Source organism: Anabrus simplex, chromosome 5 (assembly GCF_040414725.1).
Source record: "Anabrus simplex isolate iqAnaSimp1 chromosome 5, ASM4041472v1, whole genome shotgun sequence".
NCBI classification, from domain to species: Eukaryota; Metazoa; Arthropoda; class Insecta; order Orthoptera; family Tettigoniidae; genus Anabrus; species Anabrus simplex.
Genome location: NC_090269.1, coordinates 405,069,652 through 405,097,154, shown reverse-complemented (window position 1 = coordinate 405,097,154; position 27,503 = coordinate 405,069,652). Strand labels below are relative to the sequence as shown.

General features: G+C 38.0%; 1 protein-coding gene across 2 annotated transcripts in view; it reads right to left on the bottom strand.

The window, feature by feature from the left end:
* LOC136874575 (gastrula zinc finger protein XlCGF46.1) overlaps nucleotides 1-27,503 on the bottom strand; it is a 176,960-nt gene that overhangs the window by 24,215 nt on the left and 125,242 nt on the right. The window contains exons 1-2 of one of the 2 annotated variants that reach the window (XM_068227957.1): nucleotides 21,193-21,252; nucleotides 17,115-17,243 (exon numbers count right to left, since the gene is read on the bottom strand). In XM_068227957.1, coding sequence (XP_068084058.1) covers nucleotides 17,115-17,180 — 66 coding nt within the window. In that variant the 5' untranslated portion in view covers nucleotides 17,181-17,243; nucleotides 21,193-21,252. Of the gene's footprint in view, nucleotides 1-17,114; nucleotides 17,244-21,192; nucleotides 21,253-27,503 lie in introns of those variants that run through there. The other variant, XM_068227956.1, reaches the window with a different exon arrangement.

Here is a 27,503-nt window from a genome sequence, read left to right as displayed (position 1 = left end):
GTCAAACAATTTCACCAGAATCTTCAAGCAGATTCTGACATCGTGGATGACGTAGATGGATTTAATGGAGATCCTGATTTCGAGATTGAATGAACTGAGAGCAACATTCTTATTACCTGTCCAGTAATTTGTGTGTATTCATGGGTAAAAATATCTTTAATCACATTTTCTGTCTCAAGCAGAACAAAACATACCAATAGGCTTAAAAATATCACATCAATACTGTACTCTCAGAATATAATAGGCCTATCGTGAAGGAAAATCCATTCAAAAATTGTATAGACAACAATGGCCCATGTCTTACCATTTGTATTTGACTCAGATAAGTTGAAATTCCTCAAATAAGTAAGTGGTCATACCAACAACTTTAGAGAATAGCTTCCCTTCTAGAATTTCTCCATCTAAAACTTTAATAATGTACAGGAGTTGTGGCGCGGCTCGCGGTGGATCAAGTACTTAGCGGGCCTTTCCAGACATAAGGAGATTCAGTTTTTAGCCATGCCTGCCACCATGTTATTTTTTTTTAAGTTTAACTCAGTAGATACTCAACTGTTAGGGGTTATTGGTGTAGCATTGTGATACATTATTCGCAAGTGAGAAAAACCTTAAATTGCATCAGTAGACTAAGCGCCATTTCTTCAAAAAAAATAAAAAAAATCTATGTAGTGCAAGTATAAAAATGTTGAAATTTGGTGAGAAGGTACAATCTATTATCCTACAACACCAGTAATATTATATTTAGCAAAATTATGTTCGCTTGAATTTACACATAGAACCAAATTTAAACGCGATTATCTCGCAACCAACTTTTGGTGCTTGGTCTAGTGATGCATAACTAAGTGAGATCACTGTTTTCAATATGGATCAAAAATGAGAGTGATGGTTTGTAACACTAATACTGCTGTGGAAATATTTATAGACAGGCAATAATGTGTTGTCATGATGGAAGCAATGCAGGTAAATGATTTTGCCTTTCAACTTGTTTTCAGAGAAAAGGTAGCATTTCTATTAAACTGGACAATTAACCAACACAGTCCACAAACAGGTCACGGAAATTTCTCACCCTAGCATGAAATACGAACAGGACTCCTCCAAGATTAATGTATTTGTGCAATACCAAAAACAAAATGTGTTATCGTAATAAAGAGGACTGTGACTGGTATGCAGGGGTGTCGGCGAGAGAGAGAGATGCACAGTGGGATGGATGCCCCTCCCATAACGTCAGATTTCGTATATTTTAAAATTATAAATTTGAAAGAGTAAAGTATAAAACAAATACACTACAAACCATCCAGCTCAACACAACTCTCCTGCAATACTTAGGTGGGACCAAACATATCTAACACTAGCAAAATAAACTGAAAGTTATTAATCAGTGTTTTACATTTGAAGAGTCCTCTCTCAGCTGAGCCTGTAAAATAGACCCTCAGTTTATATGTCAAATGTTTTTTAGGGGAATGATTATTTATTTTATGATCTAACACTCATTTGAACCCATACAGAAGAATTGGAATGTGTTAAACCCTATCTTATTTAATATCTAGGATGTAAAAATGCCCAACCTGAGAAATTTAATTTTGTACATTGAAAAGTAATGGAGGAATAAATGCCTGTCTAGGGGGTGAACATTTCTAATCATTTGTTAACAATTAGGATATAGAAGACCACCCTCCAAGTAAAATTTTAAGTTCAAGCCTGAAATGGTTTCAGAAGAATGAATAATATGTTTTTGAGAGTCAAAACCGCCTTAGGGGTGAAATATTTTGAAGTACGGTATACAATATTTTACAGCTATGACATAAAAGAAGAACCTTATTGCAAAACTACAACTTTGTTTGTCAAATGGTTTTGGAGGGATGAACAATTTTGTTTTCTGGAGCTAAACTCATTTAAAACTTTAGGGGTTGAATGTTTAAAAATATTTCCTATTTCACACCTAGGATTTAAAATATATACCACTATTTTGTATTTTGTCTTCATGCAATAAAACCATTTTAGAGGAAGCAATGAATATATTTGTTTTCATTAAACTCTCAGAAAAGATAAATTTGTTTCAAACCTTCTGTTATTTACCCCTTAGGTGTGTATTATTTCAAGACAACTTCTTATTTACAATCTAAGACAGAATTTTATGTTTATAGAGTGCAGCATCAATCTCTGATCAAAATCGAGAAGACACCTCCATTATTATTTAGGCCTAGTATATTTATTAAGCTTGTGGAATTTGATTAGTAATTTGAGAGGTTTAAATCTTAAAAATTAGACATTTAATGTGTTTAAGAATATGTAGGTGCCATTAATGGTATAAAATCACAAAAATTTTACATATATATATATTGCAATAAAGAAGAGAAATCAGAAATTTGGTTTTAATAATTATATTGTAAATTAGTAAATCAGTACTAAAGTAAGTAAAGTATAACTAAAGTATAAAGTATAAACTGGAACACATCACAATAAACAATCATATTCACTCTCATTCATGCATCCATTTCACACTCAAGAAAGACTGGAAGTGCTTCTAAGATGATGCTGGCAGAGGATTTTAAACTTTGTCTTAGATTTAGCTTCTCTGATGTCATATGGGAGTTCATTCCACAAGCTTGTGGTGGTGATAGTGAATGATCTGTTATAGGTTGCAGTTTGATGTACAAGAATTTCTAATGTACAGCCTGACAGGGTATTGAACAGGTGTAGTGAACTAAGGTAGCAAAATCTTGTGGATAGGTAAGGAGGAGTGTTTTCACAAAGCACTTGATACACCAAAGTAGTTGCATCGAGTCTAGGTCTGTCATTCAGTTGTAACCGTGATAAATGTCATTAGCATGGGAATACATGGGCATATGGATCTATGACAAATGCATACCTGGTGCATATATTTTGGGCACATTGCAGTCTCATGCATTGCTCATTATTAATATCAATAAAAATTGTATCACAGTAATCGAGAATTGGAAACAAAAGTGACTAAATGAGCTTTATTTTCAGGGACCAAGGAAATAAATTTTTAAACTGCTTCAGGGGATTTGGCACACTTTGATCACATGTTGTGAGAAGTTAAATATTATGCTTATACCACACCAAGATTCATAACTGTTTCACAATTTGGAATAATGGTAATGTTAAGTGCTGCAGGAGGAATTTCGTATTGTTTTAAGACATGTAAGTTACGTTTTAGGAGGATTAATTTTGAGACTGTTAATCAATTCAAAATTACTTATAAGACTTAAATCTGCGTTAACTTGTCATACAGCTCTCAGAATTTTATCAGTTTTTGAGTGGTGGTAGTTCTGCAGATCATCGGTATAAAGATGATATCTGCAGTGTACAATCGAATAGGCAACATCGAGTATGTAAATTGCAAATAGCAGTGGTCCAAGTACAGACCCTTGGGGGATGCCGAGGGGGTTGTTACGTCACTCAGACCTGTAATTATTTACTGTGATATACTAACGGCGATTTTTGAGGTACAAACTGAAAAAGTTTATTACGGTCTTGCTAAAATTTAATGGATCTAATTTGAAAATACCGCTGAGAAACAACAAGCACTAGAAAAATTGAGTAGAACCAGTACAGTCACTTGTCGAGTGTCCAGTGCATGTCGGATATCATCAGTTATTTTCAGTAAGGCAGTTGTCGTGCTGTGTCCTTTCTTGAAACCAGATTGTTAAGGGTCAAGCAGTGAGTAGTTAGAGAAGTAAGCAAGGACTTGTTCGTGCACCAAGTATTCTAGTACTTTGGAAAGGGGTGGGAGAATGGATATAGTGCGATAATCTGATGGTAAACTAGAAGAATCCTTCTTAAGAGTTGGAATGATGATACACTCCTTCCACACAGTTGGGATATTCCCTGTACGAGGCAATGAATAAATGTATGTGTCAGAATAGGTAATATTGCACCAATAATATTTTTTATGAAAGATAAAGATATGTCATCATTACCCGGAGCATCTGACTTGAGGGAGTAAATTACACGCATCATATTGTTCACACTAACTTTTCTGAATGTAAATTTTATTTGATTTACTCAGGAATGAGTATTCATGGTGCTAGTATCAGCAGCAGAAGTTAGGTTGTCAACAGTAGTAGTAGTAGTAGTAGTAGTAGTAGTAGTAGTAGTAGTAGTAGTAGTAGTAGTAGTAGTAGTAGTAGTAGTGGTGGTGGTGGTGGTAGTCCCTATAGTAATTATGATGATGATGCTTGTTCTTTAAAGGGGCCTAACATCAAGGTCATTGGCCCCTAATGGTATGAAATGAGACGAAATGTTATGACAAATTAAAAGTCCAAAATCCTCCACTGACCAGAATTCAAAGTGTGAGGACAAAGAATGAATAGATGGATATGAATTTAAAGCCATCAGTGGAACAGACCCACGGTTCCTCACATGCACAGAAGCTGGCACAAAACAATAGTATTACTGACCAAGGGACTGCTTCTATAGCACGATGATGAATCGATTATGCTTGTAGACGAAACGGGTAAAAAAATCCAGGTTATCGGCCCCTCATAACGGTACTTATCGCTAGGAAAGTAGAACCATGCTATTTGTCATCAGGCAGTACTAATCAAAAGTAGAGTAGACTCGCGGTATTCCACACAATATGGTACTATTCACAGGTAGTGTAATGTGCACATGTAACACAGACTGATGGTGTTTTGCACATTGTGGCGCTATTTACAGGCAACACAAACCTCTAAAGGCAACACAAACTTATGGCGCTCCTCACTTAAGTGGACTAACCACAGGGACCTGAACTATCCTGTGGTATTCCTCACATAGGGGGAACTAAGAATAGGCAAGGCAGAACCATGGTGTCACTCATCCCATGGTGTTGCTCATATAGGGGTACAAATCACAGGTACTGTAAGACCCTCCTCCTGATTTACACACGGTCGCTACCAATCACAAACTATTGCGTACCTAACATACTGGTACTACCCGCAAGTAAATGCGATCCACGGTGTTCCCTGCTTGATGGTACTAATTACAAGTAGTCTCATGGTTCTAATTTGAACATCCCTTGGTAGCCCCTTTTAGTCGCACTTACAACAGGCAGAGGATACCGCGGATGTATTCTACTTGTGCGTCCCCCACTTGCAGGGGTAATAGTTTTTATCATAGTCATTATTATTAGTAATATCATTATTAATGTATGCTGCTTTCATAAAATGAGAATTTAAATCATCAAGTGGTATAAGGGGTGCCAGCTTGATCAGGCTGCGACCTATGCCCAACTGGAACGAAGAATTAGGGAATGGTGGAAAGTTACAAGAGAGCAAATTTTAATTCAGAAGTGGAAGGTCTAAAGCAGAACCAATTTTCATTCTGAGAAGGATCGTGGAAAAGAAGTGGGAAGATGTGATAATAATGCTATTGGCTGTACATCCCTCTAAATACTTTTATGGTTTTCGCAGATACCAAGATGCCAGAATTTTGTTCCGCAAGAGTTCTTTTATGTTCCAGTAAATCTACCGACACGAGGCTGATGTATTTGTTTATTATTGCTGCTAGTGGCTTTACATCACACCGACACACATAGGTCTTATGGTGACGATGGGATAGGAAAGGCAAAGGAGTTGGAAGGAAGAGGCCATGGCCTTAATTAATGTACAGCCCCAGCATTTGCCTGGTATGAAAATGGGAAACCACGAAAAACCATCTTCAGGACTGCCGACAGTGGGTCTCGAACCCACTATCTCCCAGATTCAAGCTCAAAGCCGCGTGCCCGTAATCGCTCGGCCAACTCGCCCGGTCTGACATATTTGAGTACCTTCAAATACCACCAGAATGAGCCAGGATCGAACCTGCCAAGTTGAGGACAAAAGGCCAGGGCCTCAACAGTCTGAGCCACTTAACCCGGCGGGAAGATGTGAAGGATATAGTAAAGAATTTTATAGACTTAGGAAAGGCACACGGAAGCATCCGCAGAAAAATAGTCTTGGAAAACCTGACACAAGGCAATGGCAAGGAGCAAATAGCAATGATAAAAGCAATACATGATAATTGTTGCAGCTGTGTGAAGACAACAGTGGGTATATCACAACAGTTTGGAATTGAAAACAGACTACAAGAAGGGAATATGCTATCACCCTTAATGTTCATAATGGTGATGGATGACATACTCAAAAACAGAAGATTGTAGAACAAAAGGAATGAATGTAATTATGTTTGCAAAAGATGATGTGATCAGGGGAGAAGATGAAGAGGAGGTACAACAACAGTTCAGTGTACTGAATAGAAAGATTGAACAATGGGGGTTGAGGATTGATGTGGAGAAGAGCAAGATATTGGTGATAAGTAGAGAAAGTTGAAAAGGGAAAGAAGCTATAACAATTGGACACAAGAAACTGGAAATAGTACAACACTTCAAATACTTGGAAAGTGAACTGATAGAAATTCAAAGACTGGATATCGAAATTAGTGGAATGATACAACTGGGAAGTGCTTTCTACCAGCAGATACGGAGATTAATATGGAATAAAGATGTACCAATGGAGGCTAAAGAAGTAACATACAAGGGATATTACTTACCAATAATGACATCTGCAGCAGGAAGCTGGACAATGAGTCAAAGATTTGAGAGTAGGGTACAAGTAGCTGAAATGAAATTCTGAGGAGTGCAGTATAGAAGACAAGGAGTGATAGAGCAAGAAATGAACACATACAAGAGGAGTTAAATGTGCAAAAGGTAAGTGATAAACAGGAACAGAACAGATTGAGATGGTTTGGACATGTCAAGTGGATGAAACATGAAAGACAACACAACTGCTGAAACGACAGAGAAGAGAGGACGAGGAAGACCAAGAACAGCAGTTTACAACAGGTCCTCGTATAGAACACAGTTTTGGGTGAGGGATGGTGGAGAGACAGGATGAAGTATACAGGAACCACACTTGCCCCCACTCGGGATATGCTGGAAAAGGGTAAATAAGGATGATGATTATGATGATGACGATATGGTAAAATACCTTCTGGGGAAATACTGCAGCATCAGAGGTGATCAAGTCAGAGCATCCTCAATCTTTGCATCTCATTAAAGTGGTATTAGTTTAATAGAACACATGCCAATTAATGTGAGGTATGTTAATTTTGATGGTGAAATAAAGCACATAATAAAGAAGATTTTCTAGGTTCTGTTCAATTTGACTCTATGAGTCGGATGTTGAAATTGTTACAAAATCTATACTAAATGTTCTGTATCAATATGGATTTGAATTGCCTAAGTAGCAGCTGAGGGCTGTACAACAACATCTGACATACTTAGTTGTTTTGAGTAAAAATAAACAATATTCTAAGGCATTGCATGTGCATTGCACACTCTAAATTTAATGACAAATGATCTCAATAAATTGCAATTAGTTCAGAACTCTACAGCCACCATAATAACTGTGATTAAGTTCCAAACTCAAAGGTGTAACGAGCACTCACCTACTTTACCTCATACACCCGCTGCCGCTTTGCACATCGCCTGACTTGCTCAACACGCCACCACGTACTGAACTACCACTGGCTTATGTCACTCGCCATGACACAATGTGTTGTTTCTTTAAAACTTGACTGCTCCAGGAACCTTCTTTCACCCTATAAATTCTTCCACCAACCGCTCGATTTTCAGTCCAGCACTGACACTGGGTGAGGTTGGAGGGTCGTCGTATAAGTTCCAGTAGTTTGCTGGGAAACTCTACTTTGCTTTCTTTGATATAGGGTGAGCAACAGAGTGTTTTTATTAATATATTATTTGCACAGTGGAGTTTATTATTCGGGCGTAACATTAGCTGGGGAGTGTATTAATGGAGAATGCTCGACTGGATGCTGAGATCAGTAAAAGGATTCAAGCTGGAAGTTGTTTCTATCATAGTGTAAGAAACATGTTATGGGACAAAGATGTGCCAACGGAAGCAAAGGATACTATGTACAAGATGTATTACGTACCCATAACAACTTACGGAGCAGAAACTTGGACAATGACAAAGAAGGATGAGAGTCAAATACAGGCAGCCGAAATGAAGTTCTTGAGGAGTATGATACAGAAGAGTAGAAGAGACAAAATAAGGAATGAGAAAATACGAGAAGAAATTGGAGTGGAAAAATTGAATGATAGAATAGAGAAGAGCCGACTAAGATGGTTTGGGCACATAAAGCGAATGAGCGACGAAAGCATGCCAAAAAAGGTGATGGAAATGCAAATCCAAGGAAGGAGAGGCGGTGGACGACCACGATTGAGATGGAAGGATACCATCCAACGCAGCATTATAGAAAGAAACCTGGACGGGGACACAGTGTTGGAGGAGGAGTGGTGGAAAGACCGAAGAAAGTGGAGAGGAACCATATTTGCCCCTACCCGGCTACAGCTGGATAAAGGGAAATGATGATGATGATGATGAACATTAGCTTCATGAGCATGGGCAGTTTAAGTTATATATGAGTATCTTAACCTCAGTATCTCTTTTAAAACAAAACAAAGGCACTAAGATAATGCACTGAGTGATGAGGCTCGAATGATTGAATGAGGGTCTGAACTTTAGCAAGTAAACTTTGAAAAAACTTTGGCACTTCACATGATTATGTGGTTGGGTGACCCCTGGTATTGTGATTCCGCCCCGTTCCTTCCTGACCTTCTTTGTTACACGCTTTCCCCTTTTATTCTGTTCAAATGGCGTTCTCTCTCCTTGTTAGGCTGAGGCTTGGAAATTCGCAAGATTTTTTTTACCTGTCTTACGTAAATCTTTTGTAAATGGTCTAGGACTATGTTGTAATTACTTCATTTTCATTCAAATGTTGTTGCTGTATTTTTCAACACTGTGAAATATTGAGTTTATTTGGTTACTTTTCTGGTGGAAAGAATATACTATCTTGGTTAACTGTTACAATTATTCTTTTTTGTTCCCTCCACGGACATCTCATTAATCTCAGTTTGCTTAAAATTGGATTGCCCTTTGTCATATCTTTAAAAAGTCACAGGTGGGTACACATTCAAACATATTACAAATTGGCGTACGGTGATATTCTGTCCGACATACTCTAATCATAACAAATGGTAGCAGGGCAAATTTTCCTATTTATCTAGTGTTGTTTCTCTATTATTATTACACTATTTCTTTTCGATAGCCATTTTGCTTTACAATTGACTTTATCTTTTTCTGGTCTTCATAATATTACACTATATAACAAACAAACGACGCACCAGGAAGGCGTTGTCCGATTGTAAGGAAATTACGTATGCAAAGACATTCGGACCGAACATGCAAATGATTATCGTTTCGTGTCCAATGAATGAATGAATAGCGTGAGCTCCCACGCATCTGAACTACGCATGCATCAGGTGTATATAAGGCACGATTCTGAAGCGTATGCTCAAAGTAGCTGTTGCATTCGACTGCGCTATCTTAACGTCGGCTGTAAGAATGCCACGCCGGAGTATTCATGCTCATTATGAGCAGATGTCAGAGTTTGAAAAAGGTCATGCGATCGGATTGAAAGAAACTGGTTGGTCGAATCGAGCTGTCGCTGGACATTTGGGTCGAAGTGATGCGGCGATCAGACGATGCTAGCAAGCGTGGTTCAGCAACGGCAGGCATCAGCATCAGGATGGCAGTGGTCGACAGAGGGCCACAACAGCATGGGCAGACAGAGCAATTGTCAGAACAGCTGTCACTGCACCAGAGTCATCGTTATTAACGATCCAGCGTGTGAGCCGCACACAAGTGTCCAACATGACTATCAACAGACGGCCGAGCGAGAGGAATTTGCGCTCGCACCTCCCGTTACGCCGCTTACCACTCACGCCTGTTCACCGTCAAGCCAGATTACAGTGGTGCCACGCTCAAGCAATGTGAAACTGCACTGACTGGGGACGTCTAGTCTTCAGTAACAAGTCCCGTTTCTAACGGTGCCGTGATGACAACCGAGATGTGTTTGGAGACATCCAGGACAGCGTGGGGATCCTGCCTTGTAACGCTCTAACTCTGCAATAAATCATTCGATTGTTCTGCACTTTGATCTGGTTTATTTTTCTGTCTGTTCCTCACATCCACCGATTTTTATCGCCATCGGAAAATTCCTTGCTGGTGCATCTTTTTTTTTTTTTGTTATATAGTGTATGTAATTCTAACTTGTTAACATGGCAAATTTCTCTGATAATTTTCCATTACACCATTCTGATGACTATTCACCTTCACCCCCATCTTTTCTTTCTTTACCTAATCCACCTTACGCAGAATTAATTTCCTTTGATGGTACTTCATCCATTTCCTTAGACCCTCCACCTGCTAATTCTTCGTTTCCTCATTCCACCACTTCAGATTCACTAGAACATGACCTGAAACCGAAACATCCTACAACCACTCATTATCTACACTCTAAGGTTTCTCGGCCATTACCTATTTCCCCACCAAATCCTCTCACTAACTCACTTAATTTCAAAATGATCAAGCAATCTTTAACATAAGTGCCTAATCTAGCGGATACAGACCCTCGAAACTTAACTATTTGGCTATTTTCCGTCTGTAAATTCTTAAAAGCTCAACTAGCCTCATTTTCTCAGCTCATTAGCTTATTAACTTCCTAAACTACTGGTTATTTAACTAATTTTTGGCTTGAAAATATGATGTATTTTCAGGATAGGGATCAGTTTCGGACATGTATTCATAATTATTTCTTACCTTATGAAGTACGACACAAATTAAGTATTGAATTTGTTCAAAATCATCAACGCTCTGATGAACCTACACATGACTATTTAGATTCCATTCTTACTATTGGTGATGTACTTAACATCACTAATGACCCATCCGAACTGATATCAATTGTTACATTTTATGCTTTACCTTCTTTTCGACAGCTTCTTAACGTACATACCCCTCCCCCTTTACTACAACTGTATACTGCACCTCAAGCTCTTACGATTTACTCCTATGCTAATAACTCCTACTATACTCATGTACCGCCAACCACAAAACATCCTTTAGTTACCCCCACCCCTACGACGGTATCACAACCAAAGCCTAGTCCCCTTACGGTTAGTAAACCTTCTATTATTTGCTACCGTTGTAAAGGTACTGAACATACGGCTAAATATTGCTCTATTAACACTTCGGGAAATGCCTGCAACCCCCCGTCCACAGCCAGTGGATGAGTTCAAGGGACAAACCTGCCTATTCACGGGAACTTCTCTAATAATAATAATAATAATAATAATAATAATAATAATAACCACCTTTCGCAAACAAGTATTTTTTATACTAGACTATTTCCTCGATATACTACTTACTAGCCACCTCACTGAAACGAGACTAGAATATGGTTCTCATATTTTTCTTCCATTACCTAGGATTTCCCATATTGTAGCATTGCTTCACAATATTCTCACTCTTGCACTTCTATACTCTGGTTCTACTACTTTAATAGTTTAGAGCTTTTCCAATCTCTTCAGAATATTTTTTCTCATATTCAACTCTCTCTGTCTTCACTTGTCTGTACTTCTGCATCAAATAATGTACTTCAGACACTTGGCCAAGAAACACTTAATGTAAAATTTAAACATTTTTTCCTGGCAATATTCTTTCCATGTTGTCAAAAAAATCTATCAAATCCATTAAATTTGGGATATGATTTCTTTCATCATACTGGCTTGATACTTGATATTTTCAACTCCGCTATTCGTTTCCATTTTTCAGGCATCAGGGTCCCATTGGTAAATTATAATGATTTTTCTCTTCCATATTCCTTTTCTGTCTGCCAGGATTATGTTTATTGTAATCGTTCTCAGTCTGACCTACTTGTTCATTTATTACTTGAGTTTTCTGATGTTGTGACCCCTAAATTAGGGGCTGTTACCAATTTTAACACCCATATTGATCTCACTAACAGCACTCTTATTCGCTCATCTCCTTACAACTTGAGCCCACCTAGAATGAAAATACTCAATCAACTCATTGACAAAATGCTTGCCTATAAAATTGTTATACCCTCCAATTCTGATTATGCCTCTCCCACATTTATCGTGGATAAACCGGATAGGTTGATTATAAGAAACTCAATTCCAAAATTCTCTTAGATGCCTACCCTATGCCTAAAATTCAAACTGCTTTTCAGCATTTTACGAATGCAAAATACTTTTCACTCTTGGACTCTAATTCTGCATATAACTAAATACCTTGAGACGATATTAGTTTAAAGTATACTGCTTTCATTACTCCTACGGGTCTGTACCAATTAACAAAAGTACCTTTCCGTTTGAATCTCGGTTCAAAAATTATGCAAAGCTTTGTTGATTCCCTTTTTGCCGAAAGAAAATATCAGTAACTATTCCCGTATATAGATGACATTTTAATTTTCATACCAGATTTTGATACTCACATTAAACATTTACGTGAAGTGCTCTCTCGCCTAGGCTCTGTCCATCTTACCATCAATCCTTCCAAAGTTGTTTTAGCTCAGACCTCTATTAAATTGTTAGGACATATTCTTTCAGGTTACGGCATTTGTGTTGACCCTGACCGTGTTTCTGCAATTGATCGTATTACACCACATAAAAATCGGAAACAATTACAAACTTTCTTAGGAATCGTTGGTTTTCATAGCAAATTTATCCCCCATTTTTTGCAGATCACTGAGCCACTCAAATTATTTGAACGTAAACACATCAAATTTCACTGGCGAGACCAGCAACAAAATGCATTTCTCCCTCTCAAACCAGCTTTAACCAAAACTCCTATTCTTCAAATACCTGATTTTGATTTACCCTTTGAAGTTTCCACGGACGCCTCTGATGTTGCTGTTGGGGGAGTCCTAAATCAAAATTGAAATGGTAAACTCCTTCCTATTGCTTACTTTAGTCGTTTGCTCACACCCATGGAACAGAGGTATTCCATTTATGAAAGAGAAGCATTAGCATTAATTCTCACTAATAAGCATTTTTCTGAATATCCAGATCATCGATGATTTCTTGTCCAAACTGACAATCAGGGATTATCTTGGTTATTGAATAATGCTCCTAAAATAGGCAGAACTGGTTAATGGTTGCTTCGTCTCACTCGTTTTAAGTTTTCCATTAAATTTGTGTCTCACTATCAAAACTCAGGTGCTGATGCTCTTTCTCACCTTTTTGATCAACCCCGATGTTTACCATTACATCAATCTATCTCTAATGAATTTAACGCAACCTCCTCTTTAGTTGATTTTCCATTATCTTTTGATTTGTGTTATCAACACCAATCTACTGAATCGTACTGTAAAGAAATTCAGACTCCTCTTTCCAATCCTAACTATAATGGGCCCTTTCTCATCCTTAATAATTTACTGGTTTTTAAGCTTACTTCCAAATCTAGCCCTAGGGTTGTCCTTCCTTCACTTCTACGTTCCATGCTGTTTCAGGACTATCATGGTTCTCCTACCGAGGGATATTTTGGGCGCGCCAAAACTTATTCCCAGTTAGCATCTCAGTTTTTTGGCCGAATATGCGCAGAGACATCTTTGTTGTAGTTAGCCCCATTACAAAGTCCTCTAAAGGCAATGCTTATATCCTTACCATTCTTGATGGCTTTTCTAATTTTGTAATTTTAAGACAGTTGCATAAAATTTCTGCTCATATTATTATTTGGCTCTTGAATGATCAAATCTTTCCTATTACTGGTTTACACAAGTACCATGTTTCTGATAATGCTACCGTTTTTATTTCACGATCTTTTTATGATTTTTGCTTTACCAATGGTATCAAAGTTTTCACTTCACCCTACCATCCTCAACCCAATTTCATCGAATGATATCATAGGAATTTGAAGGTCTTGTTGTATATTCTTTCTTCCACTCTGAGAATCAACGCCATTGGGATTCTGAATTACCTGCTTTTGCATTAGCAGTCAATTCTACTGTAAATAACTCTACCCCGTTATCCCCTGGAATATTATTTTTAGGTAGAGATTTAAAAACGCCTTTGGATTTAACATGGGATTTACCATCTTTACTCGTTTCCTCGCCTAATAAAGTTTCTCAAGCCGATTGGAAAACAGCATTAACCATATTGCGTCAGGCACAGGAGGTTTATACGGATACACAACCGTGGGCATCGTCCTTCAAAAATTAAAGCTTTCTGACAATGTATTGTTAAAAAACTATCCTCAAAGTTCTGCTATTGATCATATATCTGCAAAATTTTGTCCTTTTTGATAATTCAATTCTCAACCCCTGTCAGGGTTTTATTACAGGATGTGGCTGATCCTTCCATTATTAAAAAGGCCCATGTCTCTCAGTTGAAACAGTATTTTCAAGAATCTTTTTTTAATCATCTTTTGCTCTGCACAGTCTGATCCTCCAACCACACTCGGATCAACTGGACTCTCCCATCCAGAAAAAGTAAGGGTATTTTTCAAAATGTGAATGGGATATTTTTTTTTTCCTAGACCATATTCACGTTTGTTTATTGTGTTACCACCTCCATGTTACATCTGTGAAACTGAATTCTCCCGATCTATCCCCCTCCCTCCTCCTTTCCTATTTCTCTAACTATTCTTCCAAGTCTGCTTTTGTTCCAGCCCTCCTTCTATGATGCTGCACTTCTTGTTCCCTCTTCATCTGTCACCACTCATTGGACCTGCACTGACTCTTTGCTCCCAGAATCCTTTGGAATCCCACCCCGTCGGGGAAATATGTAACGAGCACTCACCTACTTGACCTCGTACAGCTGCTGTTCTCCCGCACATCGCTGGACTTTCTCAACACGCTGCTACGTTATTTAATTGTAACAAGCAATCATCTGCTTGACCTCATATGCCCGCTGCTGCTTCGAACATCACCCAACTTGCTCAACACGCCGCCACATACTGAACTACCACTGGCTTACGTCACTCGCCACGTCACTATGTGTTGTTTCACAAAGACCTGTGTGCTTCAGCTACATTCTTTTGCCCTATAAATTCTTCCCCCAACTGCTCGTTCTTCAGTCCAACACTGACATCGAGTGAGGTTAGAGGGTCATCTTATGAATTCCCAGTAGTTTGCTGGGAAACTCTACTTTTCTTTCTTCGATATTGGGTGAACAACAGAGTGTTTTTATTATTGTTATTTGCCCACTGGACTTTATTATGTGGGCATAACTATAAATTCACGAGCATTGGTAATTTAAGTTATATATGAGTATTTTAACTTGAGTATCTCTTTTAAAACAAAACAAAGGCACTAAGATGATGCATTGAGTGGTGAGGCTTTTATGATCGAAATTGGGTCTGGACTTTAGCAAGTAAACCTCTAACAAACTCTGTGCTTGGGGAAACCTCCGGTTTTGTGATCCTGCCCTGTTCCTTCTTTTCTTTATTACATGCTTTCCCCTTTTATTCTGTTCAAATGGTGTTCCCTCTCCTTGTTAGGCTGAGGCTCGGAAATCTGCAAGATCTTTTTTTACTGCATAATGTAAATCTTTTGTAAATGGTCTAGGACTCTGTTATAATTAATTTTCATTCAAACGTTGTTGCTGTATTTTTCAACACTATGAAATATTGAGTTTATTTGCTAAAGAATATACTATTTTGGTTAAATGTTACACTTATTCTTTCTTGCTCCCTCCACGGACACCTCATTAATTACAGTTTGCTTCCAATTGAATTACCCTTTGTTATATATTTAAATAGTCACAGTTAGGTATATATTCAAACTCGTTACAAATTTTTGTACTGTGATACATATTCTGCCCGACATACTCTAATCGTAACAGAGGATGAATACAAAATATCATACAGTTCTGTGAAACTAGATGGACAGAGAATATAAGCATTCAGTATTTTAGTGAACATTTTATACATACCATCAATGAACTTGAGGTAATTTCCAGTTAAGTTGGAGATAATTCAGCTAAGCAGCAAGCACTGGCATCATAAATCACACTCACAAAGTCAAGTTTAATTTTGTGTGAATCTGTTATTGTAAAGTTTTCTCATATATTGGAGCAATTATCTAAAGTTCTATAGAGTGAAGAATTAGATATGTTAGCAAAGGAAAATCAAAACAAAGATTGAGGCAGTAAATGCATTAGCAGTTGACAGAATTTTTGAAAACATTTTTCATGCAAAACTCTGAGATGAAGCGAAGATCCAAAGAATTGCCACAAGAAGATTATACAGGGCTATTGCTGATATTACACATCCAAAGGATTATTTTCAAATTTTATTCTACCTTATTGAGATTCAATATTATCAAGTTTAATGTTATGCCATTCCATGAATATTCTATTCATGCTTTGTTAATACTACATCCTGCACAAATCTTGTCAATTTCATAAGAATAAGAATTATTTTACAAAACTTAATAATCTGAAAGTGAGAGCACTTACAGAAAAAATTATTTAGGAAGAGAGATGTTTAGAAAAGAAGTTAAGAATGTAAAATTACAGCTCTGGCTCTTCCTGTGACAATTTGCTACGAGGAGAGACCTTTCAGCATGTTAAAAAGGCTGGACACAACTCAAACAAGGAGCACTACTTCATACAATCAATTAAATGAACCTCGTTTGTGGAGTGTTTACACACAAAAAAAGGCGTCCCAAAGAGCACAGAGGAATTTCTGGAAAACGGTGACTACATTTCCTTTTTTTAATGTATCAATTATTACTCCACTCGATGTTATAACCTATGGTACTTTAAATGCAGTGGATCATTTAGAATAACTCTGGATATTTATGAACTACCGAGCTCGATAGCTGCAGTCGCTTAAGTGCGGCCAGTATCCAGTATTCGGGAGATAGTGGGTTCAAACCCCACTGTCGGCAGCCCTGAAGATGGTTTTCCGTGGTTTCCCATTTTCACACCAGGAAAATGCTGGGGCTGTACCTAAATTAAGGCCACGGCCGCTTCCTTCCCACTCCTAGCCCTTCCCTGTCCCATCGTCGCCATAAAACCTATCTGTGTCCGTGCGACGTAAAACAACTAACGGGGGATATTTATGAACTTAGAGATAGTGTAGGCTATTACAAGATTTCACTTCCAATTTTAGCACTAATTTCTTTAATATTGTACTTTGATATTTGTACAAGTTAACCACTATAACGTTATGAGAATATTAAAACTCAGTGTTCTTTAACATGAGTTAAAATCTAATCACTACAATGTAATCTAGAATGATACTTACAAATGATGTACTTGCTGTCCCTTCTGTCCAGACTGGCTCCTGTTTCAACTCTACTTTCTGATCCATTTTTTGTTTTTTTTTTACAGCATATGGAGTACTTATATGAGTTGGAGTAGTAAATTACTTCCACTGAAACAACAAATAGAGTATATTTCATTGTTGTTCGTAGACTAATCAAGCAAGCAATTAGCCCTGCAGCTTTCTGTGAATGTCAATTTCCTAATAGCCAACCTCTAGTCTTATATGGAATCCAAATCACAAGGACGTAGTTTTTATTTCAAACATCCCACATGCAATGACTGGGACTAAAGCATGGCTACCTTGATGAGAGACACTGAAAATGGCACTACATTATCAGTAGCCCCTTCAGGTCTGTGGACTAGTTTGAAACAGATCTCCATGTCACAGTACCCTGTGTTACCTCTAGGTCTGCAGACTGGTTTAATACAGATTTCCATGTCACATTACCTTTCACTAACATAATTTCTACATAACTACTCTAACCTGTCCCATCCCCCTACCAAATTTCTACCCCATATACTGCCTTGTGGAAACACCTGATTGAGTTCTGGGACTTTTAATGTGCATCCAATCAATCTATTCTAAGGTCCTATTTGGCCAAACCTTTCTCCTCTTATCAACCTTATTCACTCTCTTTACTTGTGACCCAAACTATCTACGTTACTTTTGACATATTTTGGTAACACCATATTTTACAGTTTACTATTATCCCTTCTCTTATGTTAGTTGTCATCTATGTCTCACTTCCATAAAGTGCATGGTCCATGCTAATTTGTTCATAAAGGTTTTCGTAATATAAGTATCTGTATTAGAGGTGATACCTGGTTTTCTGCTATTACTATTGACATTATCACAGTCAAAATTTCAACGATCAATACCAATTCCAAGTGCTATTCATGATCAGTGTCCCAAGACAGTGAGTAGGCCTACGTTTACTGAAATAGAGTGTGCTTTTGACGTAAATCGTTAGGACTCCTAATGCTCAACTTGGACAAAGTAGTTATTTAGCTTCCATAGATTGTACAATTACATATTTAGAAATATGCCAACAGTATAGTTGTCGAGTGATTTCTTAAAACTAACAATAAAGTATGCACTATAATGAACATTTTGAAAAAGAAGCAAAAGGAAAAAAGCAGAAATGCCAAATACCTCAATGTTAGGACAGCACACCTTAATTTTTTTAGTAATAATATTAATAACCAATATTTACAAGACAAAATAAAAAATAAAAATCTATAATTTTAAGTCTATATACTAGATACTAAGAACGTTTACAAGTTATTTTTTATTTTTTTTTGCTAGGGGCTTTACGTCGCACCGACACAGATAGGTCTTATGGCGACGAGTTTACAAGTTAATAAGTAATAGCATCATTACCAGCACTTCATCATGTCTTCTTCTGTACTATAGAAGAAGCTACTCAGCAATAGATGTTTAAAGCTGTAGTAAATGAACTGACGGGACCAATATCTTTAATCTTATTTGGAAGCTTATTATACAGTCTAATTCTAACAGAGTCTACATGTCTCAAGGCAATTGTTTTACTCTTGTGCTCAATCAAAATATTATTTCTTGTTCACGTCTGTTAATTGTGACTGTCAAAATTCTTTCTGAAGTGATCAATATTTTCTTTCACATGTAGAATGCATTGCATGATGTATTTGCTTGGTACTGGGAGTATCTTTACTCTCTTAAATAATGGTCTGCAATGATCTAACCTGTCACGTCTCGATATAATTCTGAAAGCTCATTTCTGTATTTGAAAAATAACATCAAGATTTGATTTGTAGCAGCCGCAAAGGCAATTGCATAAGTGATGAATGAATGGAAATATCCAATATATGCTATTCTAACATATTCTTCACTACAACTATTATACAAAATCCTTAAGGCAAAACAAACAGAACTCAGAGACTTCCCTATTTTTTTAATATGACAACCACATCTTAATTTTTCGTCCATATGGACACCTAAAAATGTTGTGGTCAACATATTTTTAATTGCATTGCATTTAATACAAGGTTGCGCTTTTTTTGCAGTTTTGTCATGGTAGTTTGATGCCTTGATTTCCATGTATTGGGTCATTTTTAGGTTCAATGTTAATTTGTTTTTCCTGAATCATTAAGTATGCATACCACAGTATCCCTGCTACTTGTGAATACACTAGTTTGTAATCCTTGTCAGTAGATGTCACACAGGAGCACTATTTGGTGAAACAACAACTTGCTGCAACAACAGCTGGGGAGAAAGTGACATCTCCTAACAAGCGCAGACATGATGTTATTAATGACTGAGACTCGACATCAACAAATATGCATTTGAAAAATTGTACAGGAATGGATAGGAGGTGCATAATCATACTAAGAGACGTTCATATCAATGTTCAGAGAGCAAGGCACAATTTTCTAATGGAAGAACTTATGTAACATGATGACAAGTACTACAATAACTCCTGCAAATAATTGGAAAAATAATGAAGTCATTCTGAAATCAAATAAAACCATTCATCATGACCCATTTTTACCTCTTCCACCAAAATAAATTTGGAAAGATAACGTTCTGATTCCTACCTTCAAACAGTAAAATTTACACACTCTACACCAACGGCATACTGTCTTATGCATGATCTTTTATACTATATTCCTTGAATGTAATTTAATTTCTAGTCTAGCGTTTTAGGTACCAGTAGGTATACTTGTGTTTTAAGAATGCAAACTATGGATTCAAAACTCACTGTCTCTTCATACAACTCTTCATTTAAACTGTAAATATTTTATTTCAGTATAAACTATTAATTTCCAGAGAGAGAGCAACTAAGCCTATTAATGATTTAACCTCTTAGATTGCCATACAGTCTTACAATACTACATATTATACACATCAGATCAGTTACCTAGGTATAGGCCACCACAGATCTCACACTATCTTAGTAATAATAATTAAATGAAATATGATGTTAATTCCAAAACTATTAATAAATACATTTAGGAAGTGGATTTGAAATGGAGTGATTGAAAGATGGCCAGTTTGAATGAAGATAATTGCAGTATAGTTTACTGATGCACATTTCAATGCATAAGACATTGTTTTGCAAACTGTTTGTTTCTTATGTGGTTCATTAAGTCAATGATATTGTTACTGTATAGTACATGCTTTCAAATTGTATTTTTTCCATTATTTTTGGACGAATGCTGTTGAATGAAGCTATTAAATACAGAAAATATGACTTAACATATTTGCTTATTTTGCATGCAAACATCAAGTAAATCCTAGTTTCCTGAATTATATTTACAAAGCATCCAATGTTGATTTCCAATACAAGAGTATATTCAAACCCTATTTCTGATGATGTCTGATACTAAAGAGATTAAAATTGGCGAGAGTTGATGAAACACTAACAACAGGTGGTTTTGCACATTAGAGGATATGTTCCCAGTGAAAGGTTCAAGAAATCACAACTCCTGAATGAAATGAACCATAGAGAAATAACTTAAATAACGGAATAGACGAGCACAATGTGTGGCGATACATCAGAGACGCATCTTAAAAATTACATTCATATCAATACTGAACAATATACCCGCCACTTCGAAACCAAACCGGTTATGAATAATTACTTTCCTCGGATATTTATAACCATTATAGTACTCCTTACGCATATCAGTAAATAAATCAGTCAATCAATCTTCATCGTTCTGCATGTAGGACTGTCGCCCAAGTGGCAGATTCCTTATCAATTGTTTAACTTTTCTGTTTTTTTAATGATTTCAAAATACTTAGAATTTTATCGAACATTACCCTTGTTAAATTATTCCAATCTGTAAAGTCTTCTTACAGACGAATATCTGTTCCAATTTCTCCTCTTGAAATCCAATTTTTTCTTTATATATAATAATCTCCATTCAAGCTTATTCGTCTACTAACGTCAGTCCAACTTGCGTCTAGACATACAGACATGGACAAAAGTATTCATACCCCTACCCATCCAATACAAAATGCTTTATTGCTGGACCAATACAGAGTACAGGTCAAAATTGCTAACCCAAACGTATACCTTGTACAACGGTGTCTTGTCTTGTCTTGTCTACATTATTTAATGGGCTTCGCATGAGAGCGGTATACCCAGCCACGTAACCGAACAAAGAAACCATAGTATGGAGGAGGTGGACAAATAAAGTCAAAAGTGTAAAAAAGGTGGGAAATGAAGGAATGAAACAAACACGACCACACAGGAAAAACACAAGGACACAAGGACACAAGGGGACTAATCTTCACGCCAAAGCAACCGATACTTGGCGACTTACTACTAAGCACAAACAGACCGGGTCAACACCGAGGGGAGAAAGAAAGGTATCGAAACTACTAGACCGGGTGGGAGAGAGAAAAGAAATGGATAAGGTACCGGTAACTACGGTTAGATATCGAGAATCGAACACGTCTATATGGTGGTACCGCGAAGTTGGAAATGAATATTATATGAGGTAGATAGACAACCATTATCAGAGGGAATACGTGTTATTTGGTTACATTACTACCGGCATTCCTGGTAGACCCATGCTGTGAAGCAAAAGAAGATTCGAGGTTGCGTAAAAGAGCCACAACTTCCTCCTGTAGAGTAAGAAGCCTTTTTGACCATGTGGCATCGTGCTCAGCTGCCTTAGCATACGCCCCAAGTTTATCGGAAATAGCTGGAATTAATTTCGAAACCGGGTTCAAAGCCCGGGATGTTTCTGGCTTTACGGTCGCAGGCGACACAGCCTGCTGGGAAGGAACGGGAGTGCTCGTCCCGGATACAGAGGCAGTGGAAGATATGGCAGTCATAGCCGAGGGAGGTATTTTGAGGAGTTCCCGATATCCCTGGACATCATACCCTGGTGACCTATCCGGACTCGGAGTGGGGGATGAGACAACCGCCGTAAATTTACGTTTTCTGGGCTGCTGATTCTGTAGAACCGGCGCAGATTTCTGGAGTGGAGGAAATTGTTGTAGGGTCAAAAGGGGGCTGAATCTATTGGACACTGGGGTAAAAAAAGGACTCGGGGGATAAAGGAGAAACTTCCAAAGCCTGCTGTTTTTTCATAGCCTGTTGTCGTTTATGTTCTGGGCATTGTAGAGATCCCACGGAATGCTCCCCGGAACAATTGAGACAAATTCTGGTAGGATTCTTACATACTGTAGTCTCATGATCTTGTGCGCAATTGGCACATCGAGGGAGTTGAGCCCTACAGTTTTTTTCTGGTATGGCCATATCGTTGGCATCGCCGACAGATAGTCGGTTGAAAGACAAACGGGTCGACCTGGGTTCGAACCCGATAAATGGAGACGAAGGCAGGTAAAGTCTGGCTACGAAATGTGAGTTTAATGGTGCCAGTTGGAATATAACTGACGCGGCCATCCTGAACGGAGCGGCGGTTCAATCTCTGAGCTCCAACGATAGGGGCGGTCGATTCAGCAACCTGACAAATTTCCTCTACGGACAAATCTTTATCAACCCCTCGAATAACTCCGATCTTATATAGTGACGCGGAAGGAATAAATGCTTTAAGATTTTTTTCCTTTAAGATAGGATTGGTGAGAAAGTTATTAGCTTTTGTGCTTGTCTGAAACTCAATTTGGATCCTATGGCGACCTAGCCGAGCAATTTGAGTAACACCTGAAAATGTACGGTCATAAAAAAGTTTTCCCAAAGCCATGGGATGTATACTGCCCAATTTCCTACTTACATCAATGGCCTCCACAAAAACTAGATAGGGGTCTTTATGGGTATCATCGTATATCTGCGTTTCAGGTTTAAGAGCATACACATCAACCTTAGTAGAGGAAGCACGGTTTCTATCCGATGGGGTTGGGTCATTTAACACAAGTGTATTGTCCATAGAGTACTCACGAGTATCAACTTCTACAGACTCCTCCTCCATACTCTGACCCCCACTCGACTCCGCCATGATGTGGGGAGTGAGTTAGAATTTAAGACATATAATACAAAACCTCGTACCGCTCCCAAGGAAGCTAAGTAAGACGAAACACTGAACACCCGAACCTACTCGCACCACACGGAGTAATATACTAGCACCGATAGTCACACATCCACTCTCCAACGTGCACTACAGGCAACTTTGTACAACGGTGGTCATTACAAAGCACAAAATAAACTGGAAATAAATAACAGTACACAACAAAGTAACAAATGCGTGTTCCATGACACTACTTGTCAGGACATAAGCATTCATACCTTATGTATAAAAATGGGGTTTGAACGAGTAAACAGAAACCTGTGTTGTTCCATGGCATTAGTTGTGTAATAGATGCAGACAGAGATGGGCGGGTCACAGACGGTACTAGTCCAATTTCGAGGAAACCTAGGGAAATATCTGTTGCAGTCAGACCACTTATTTTACGCCTTCACCACCAAGGAAAATCATATTTCGAGATCGGAAACATGATTGGAAGAAGTAAAATAACTGTGCAAAGCATCATACAATGATTAAAAGGACAGGATGTTCTTATAAGCAAGAAAAGAAGTGGACGTCCGAAGAAACTGACCGTACGAGAAGAGAGGTTCATAGTAACCACAATTAAAAAACAACCACACACTACATCTTTGGCAATAGTATCGCAGCTGGCAGAATATTTCCATCATGCAGTGTCATACAAAACAGTAAGGAGGGTCCTTCACTCCTTGGGTATCGATCTAGGGTCCCAAGAAAGAAACCGCACATAACAAAAGTGAATCGAAGGAAGAGACTACAATTTGCAAAATAATATGTGACGAATGATAATGCATTTTGGTCGACAGTGACATTAACAGATAAGAGTAAATTTAATATTTTCCGAAGTGATTGACGCATTTTAGTGTGGAGACACCCTAACGCAGAGCTCGATGAGCAGAACCTTGTTACCACTGTGAAGCACAACGGGAGTGGGGTTATGGTGTGGGGCTCAATGGCCACTTCGGGTGTCAGGGAGTTGGTATTTATCGAGGAGACCATGGGCAGATTTCAATATTTGAATATCCTGAAAGAAACGTTTGCAAAAAAAGCCAAAAAGCTTGGGATTTTCAATTAGTTTTACTTCCAACACAACAATGACCCCAAACATATGGCGGAAATTGTTCGTTTGTTGTTACTCTGCAACACACCGCACACATTAAAAACACCTCCCCATTTGCCGGATACCAAACCCATTGAACATCTATAGAAAAAATTGGAGTCCAGACTAAGAAAACACCACATAACAAGTAAAGCAAACTTGAAATAGTTACTACAATAAGAATGGGGGAACATCATCTGAACTAACACGAAAACTGGTGTTCTCATTGCCCAGCAGGTTAAAAGAAATAATATACAGGAAAGACAAACTAACGCACTGGTAATATCTGTTTCTTCATTGAGTTGTGTACTCTTCTGGGATACGGTATGAATACTTATGTCCAGACAAGTAGTGTAAGGGAGTACGAATTTGATGCTTTGTTATGTACTGTTATTTACGTCCAGTTTATTTTGTACTTTTTAATGTACACTGCCGTACAAGGTATCCGTTTGGGTTTGTAGTTTTGATCTGTACTCCGTATTTGGTCCAGCAATTGTTGTTGTTGTTGTTGATGAGTTGTGGGCTTTTACCGAGGTAATTTCACCCATTCTACAATCCTTCACTTCTGAAAAACACTAATACAAACAAACACTTTTGTCCATAACAAGTCGTCATTTTGAAGGGACCCACACCAGTATATTCCACTAAATCACTATCACTGAATACTCCAAAAATATGATGAACCACCCCAATGGAATCAGTAGTATCTGAATACGATCCACCATACACCACATAGAGATTTATAACGCAATATTTGCATCATCCAAAAACGTATTTAGAACTTTGATGATCTCAGCAGAAGGATTACAGAGCAAACAAGAAACACTGGTTGGAAAAACCTGCTTAAGTCGCATGAGACTACTAATAAGTTTCCTACGCGTATTGGCATATAGAGGGCACTGAAAAAGTAGATGAATCGCATTTCCATCACTAGCACCACACAAACAGTTTGGCTCCTGCGTCAACTGGAACCGAAATTTATATTGGGGCGTAGGGGCATGATTAAAACGCAACCTAATGATGTTAGTAATATGTCTTCTGGAATATGATCCTCTCATATGCAATGGTTTTACCGGGATAGATGTTTGTAGTTGATAATAAAAGGTACCTTTGACTCTTGCAGTCTGTCGCCATTCATCTTGCCATTCATTACGCGCAGAGTGTTTAATTACAGCTACATAATCTGACGAAAGAATGATATTATTAGAAATCGGAACAGGGAGGCGAAAAGCTTGTTATGCGAAGAAATCCGCTTGTTCATTACCCAAAATACCCATATGTCTGGGCAACCAGACTAATGTTGTACAAATACCGGAATTATCAAGCATATACAAAAGACTTTAAACGTTATATACATACCAGATATAAGATAGAGCATAAGAGGTCAGGGACTGCAACACGCTCAGCGCATCCGTATATATCGTAACTCGCTTATAGTCATGCCGCTGAACAAAGAGTACAGCTTGTTGGATAGGGAATAATTCCGCGGTAAAGATCGAACAATCACTAGGTAATCCATATTGTTTTTTGACATTTATTGAAGGTATACAGAAAGCGGCTCCAACTCCAGTGGTATTCTTGGCACCATCTGTGTACATATCTATGCTTGGAGAGATACAGGAAAATTTCAACCTTTTAGTGGGGAACTGATATGGCTCCTGTGCATGAATGACAGCAGTATAGCTACTGCGGGTAGGCCTGATTATCTGTGGCCGATAATGGAGAACAGAATACGGTAAAGTGTAGGCAATTAAAGTTACACTTTGCAGTACTGTACCTTGGAATGATTTTAAAGCATCGAAGGCATGATATAAAGCAGGCAGTCTTTGCAAACCTTGATGCCGTATGGAATAATACTCATGGAGGAGCTGCAATTTCGGGATTAAAGGATGCCTCGTAGGAGAAAATTTTTAAAGTAAATATTGCATAGAAAGCATTTTTCTACGAACATGTAAGGGAGGTTCGCAGGATTCCACCAAAAGTGCATTAGTAGGTGTTGATTTCAGAGCTCCTATACATGTGCGGAATGCTTTATATTGACATATATTAAGAGTATTCAAATTCGTACTCGCTGCCAAGTCAAAGATATGTGCTCCATAGTCCAGGATCGATCTTATAGTAGACTTGTACAGTATATTGCCACACACGGGTCAGCTCCCCAGTGGCTACGGGAGACAGATTTTAGTATCTGTATATAATGATCACTTTTCGAGTGTAAGTAGAGAAAATTCTGTTTCCATGTAAGCTTATGATCTATAAATAATCCTAGATATTTATGTTGATTAATGATGGGGATTTCATACGCATCAAAAGAAATCGGTGAGCGATCATAGGTACGATGGTGTGTGAAGATCATCGCTCGACATTTGGCGATAGAAAGATGAAGTCCACGAGCATCCAACCATGCCATGGCTTCTCTAAGCATGTATAAGATATGCTGTTTACAAACCTGTAAATTCTCGTGTGTATAATAAACCAAAAAATCATCTGCGAACGCCTGGATACGAGCATAGCGGAGGATGACTGTTTCAAAGTCCTTCATAAATATATCCACTCAGGATATCTCCCTTAGGCAAACCTGTACTCACCTGACGTGGCGGTATTTCATATTGCAATGTTTTAAAGTACAATGTTCGAAATGTAAGTAGATGTCTAAGAATGGTAATAATCCCCACAGGTATTTTAATAAATGCAAGTTTATCCCATAGGATATTCAGTGGTACAGAGTCGTAGGCCCGTTGGATATCTAGAAAAACCGCAATCGTGCTGTGTTTCCTGTGACGAGCTAGTAACAAGTCGATGACGAACATATTAAACGCATCATACGAACTTTGTCCCTTGAAACAGGCATATTGATACTGCGGCGTTAGACTATAACACTCTAATGCCTACAGTATATAATCCTCCAAAGTAAAATCTTTAAAAAGACTTTGCGAATACAAGAACCTAACATTATACTGCGGTAATTGTTCGGTTCAGAGGGTAATTGCCTGTTTTTAAGAATAGGAATAAGAGAAATTCATTCCACATAGGAGGCATAATAAAAGTTCGAAAGATGTCATTGTACATCTATAATAATACCTTCTTAGCTCTCAGGGGTAATAATTTAAGCATCTAATACGATACATTATCAGGACCGGGAGATGAATTCGAACAAGATTGAAAAATCGTTTCTAACTCCTGGTGGTCGCACGGCTGTAATAACACGGAAAAACGTGTATCATGCGTGTCTTGTAAGGGGACATAATGAGATACTACATAAACTGGAGTCTCACA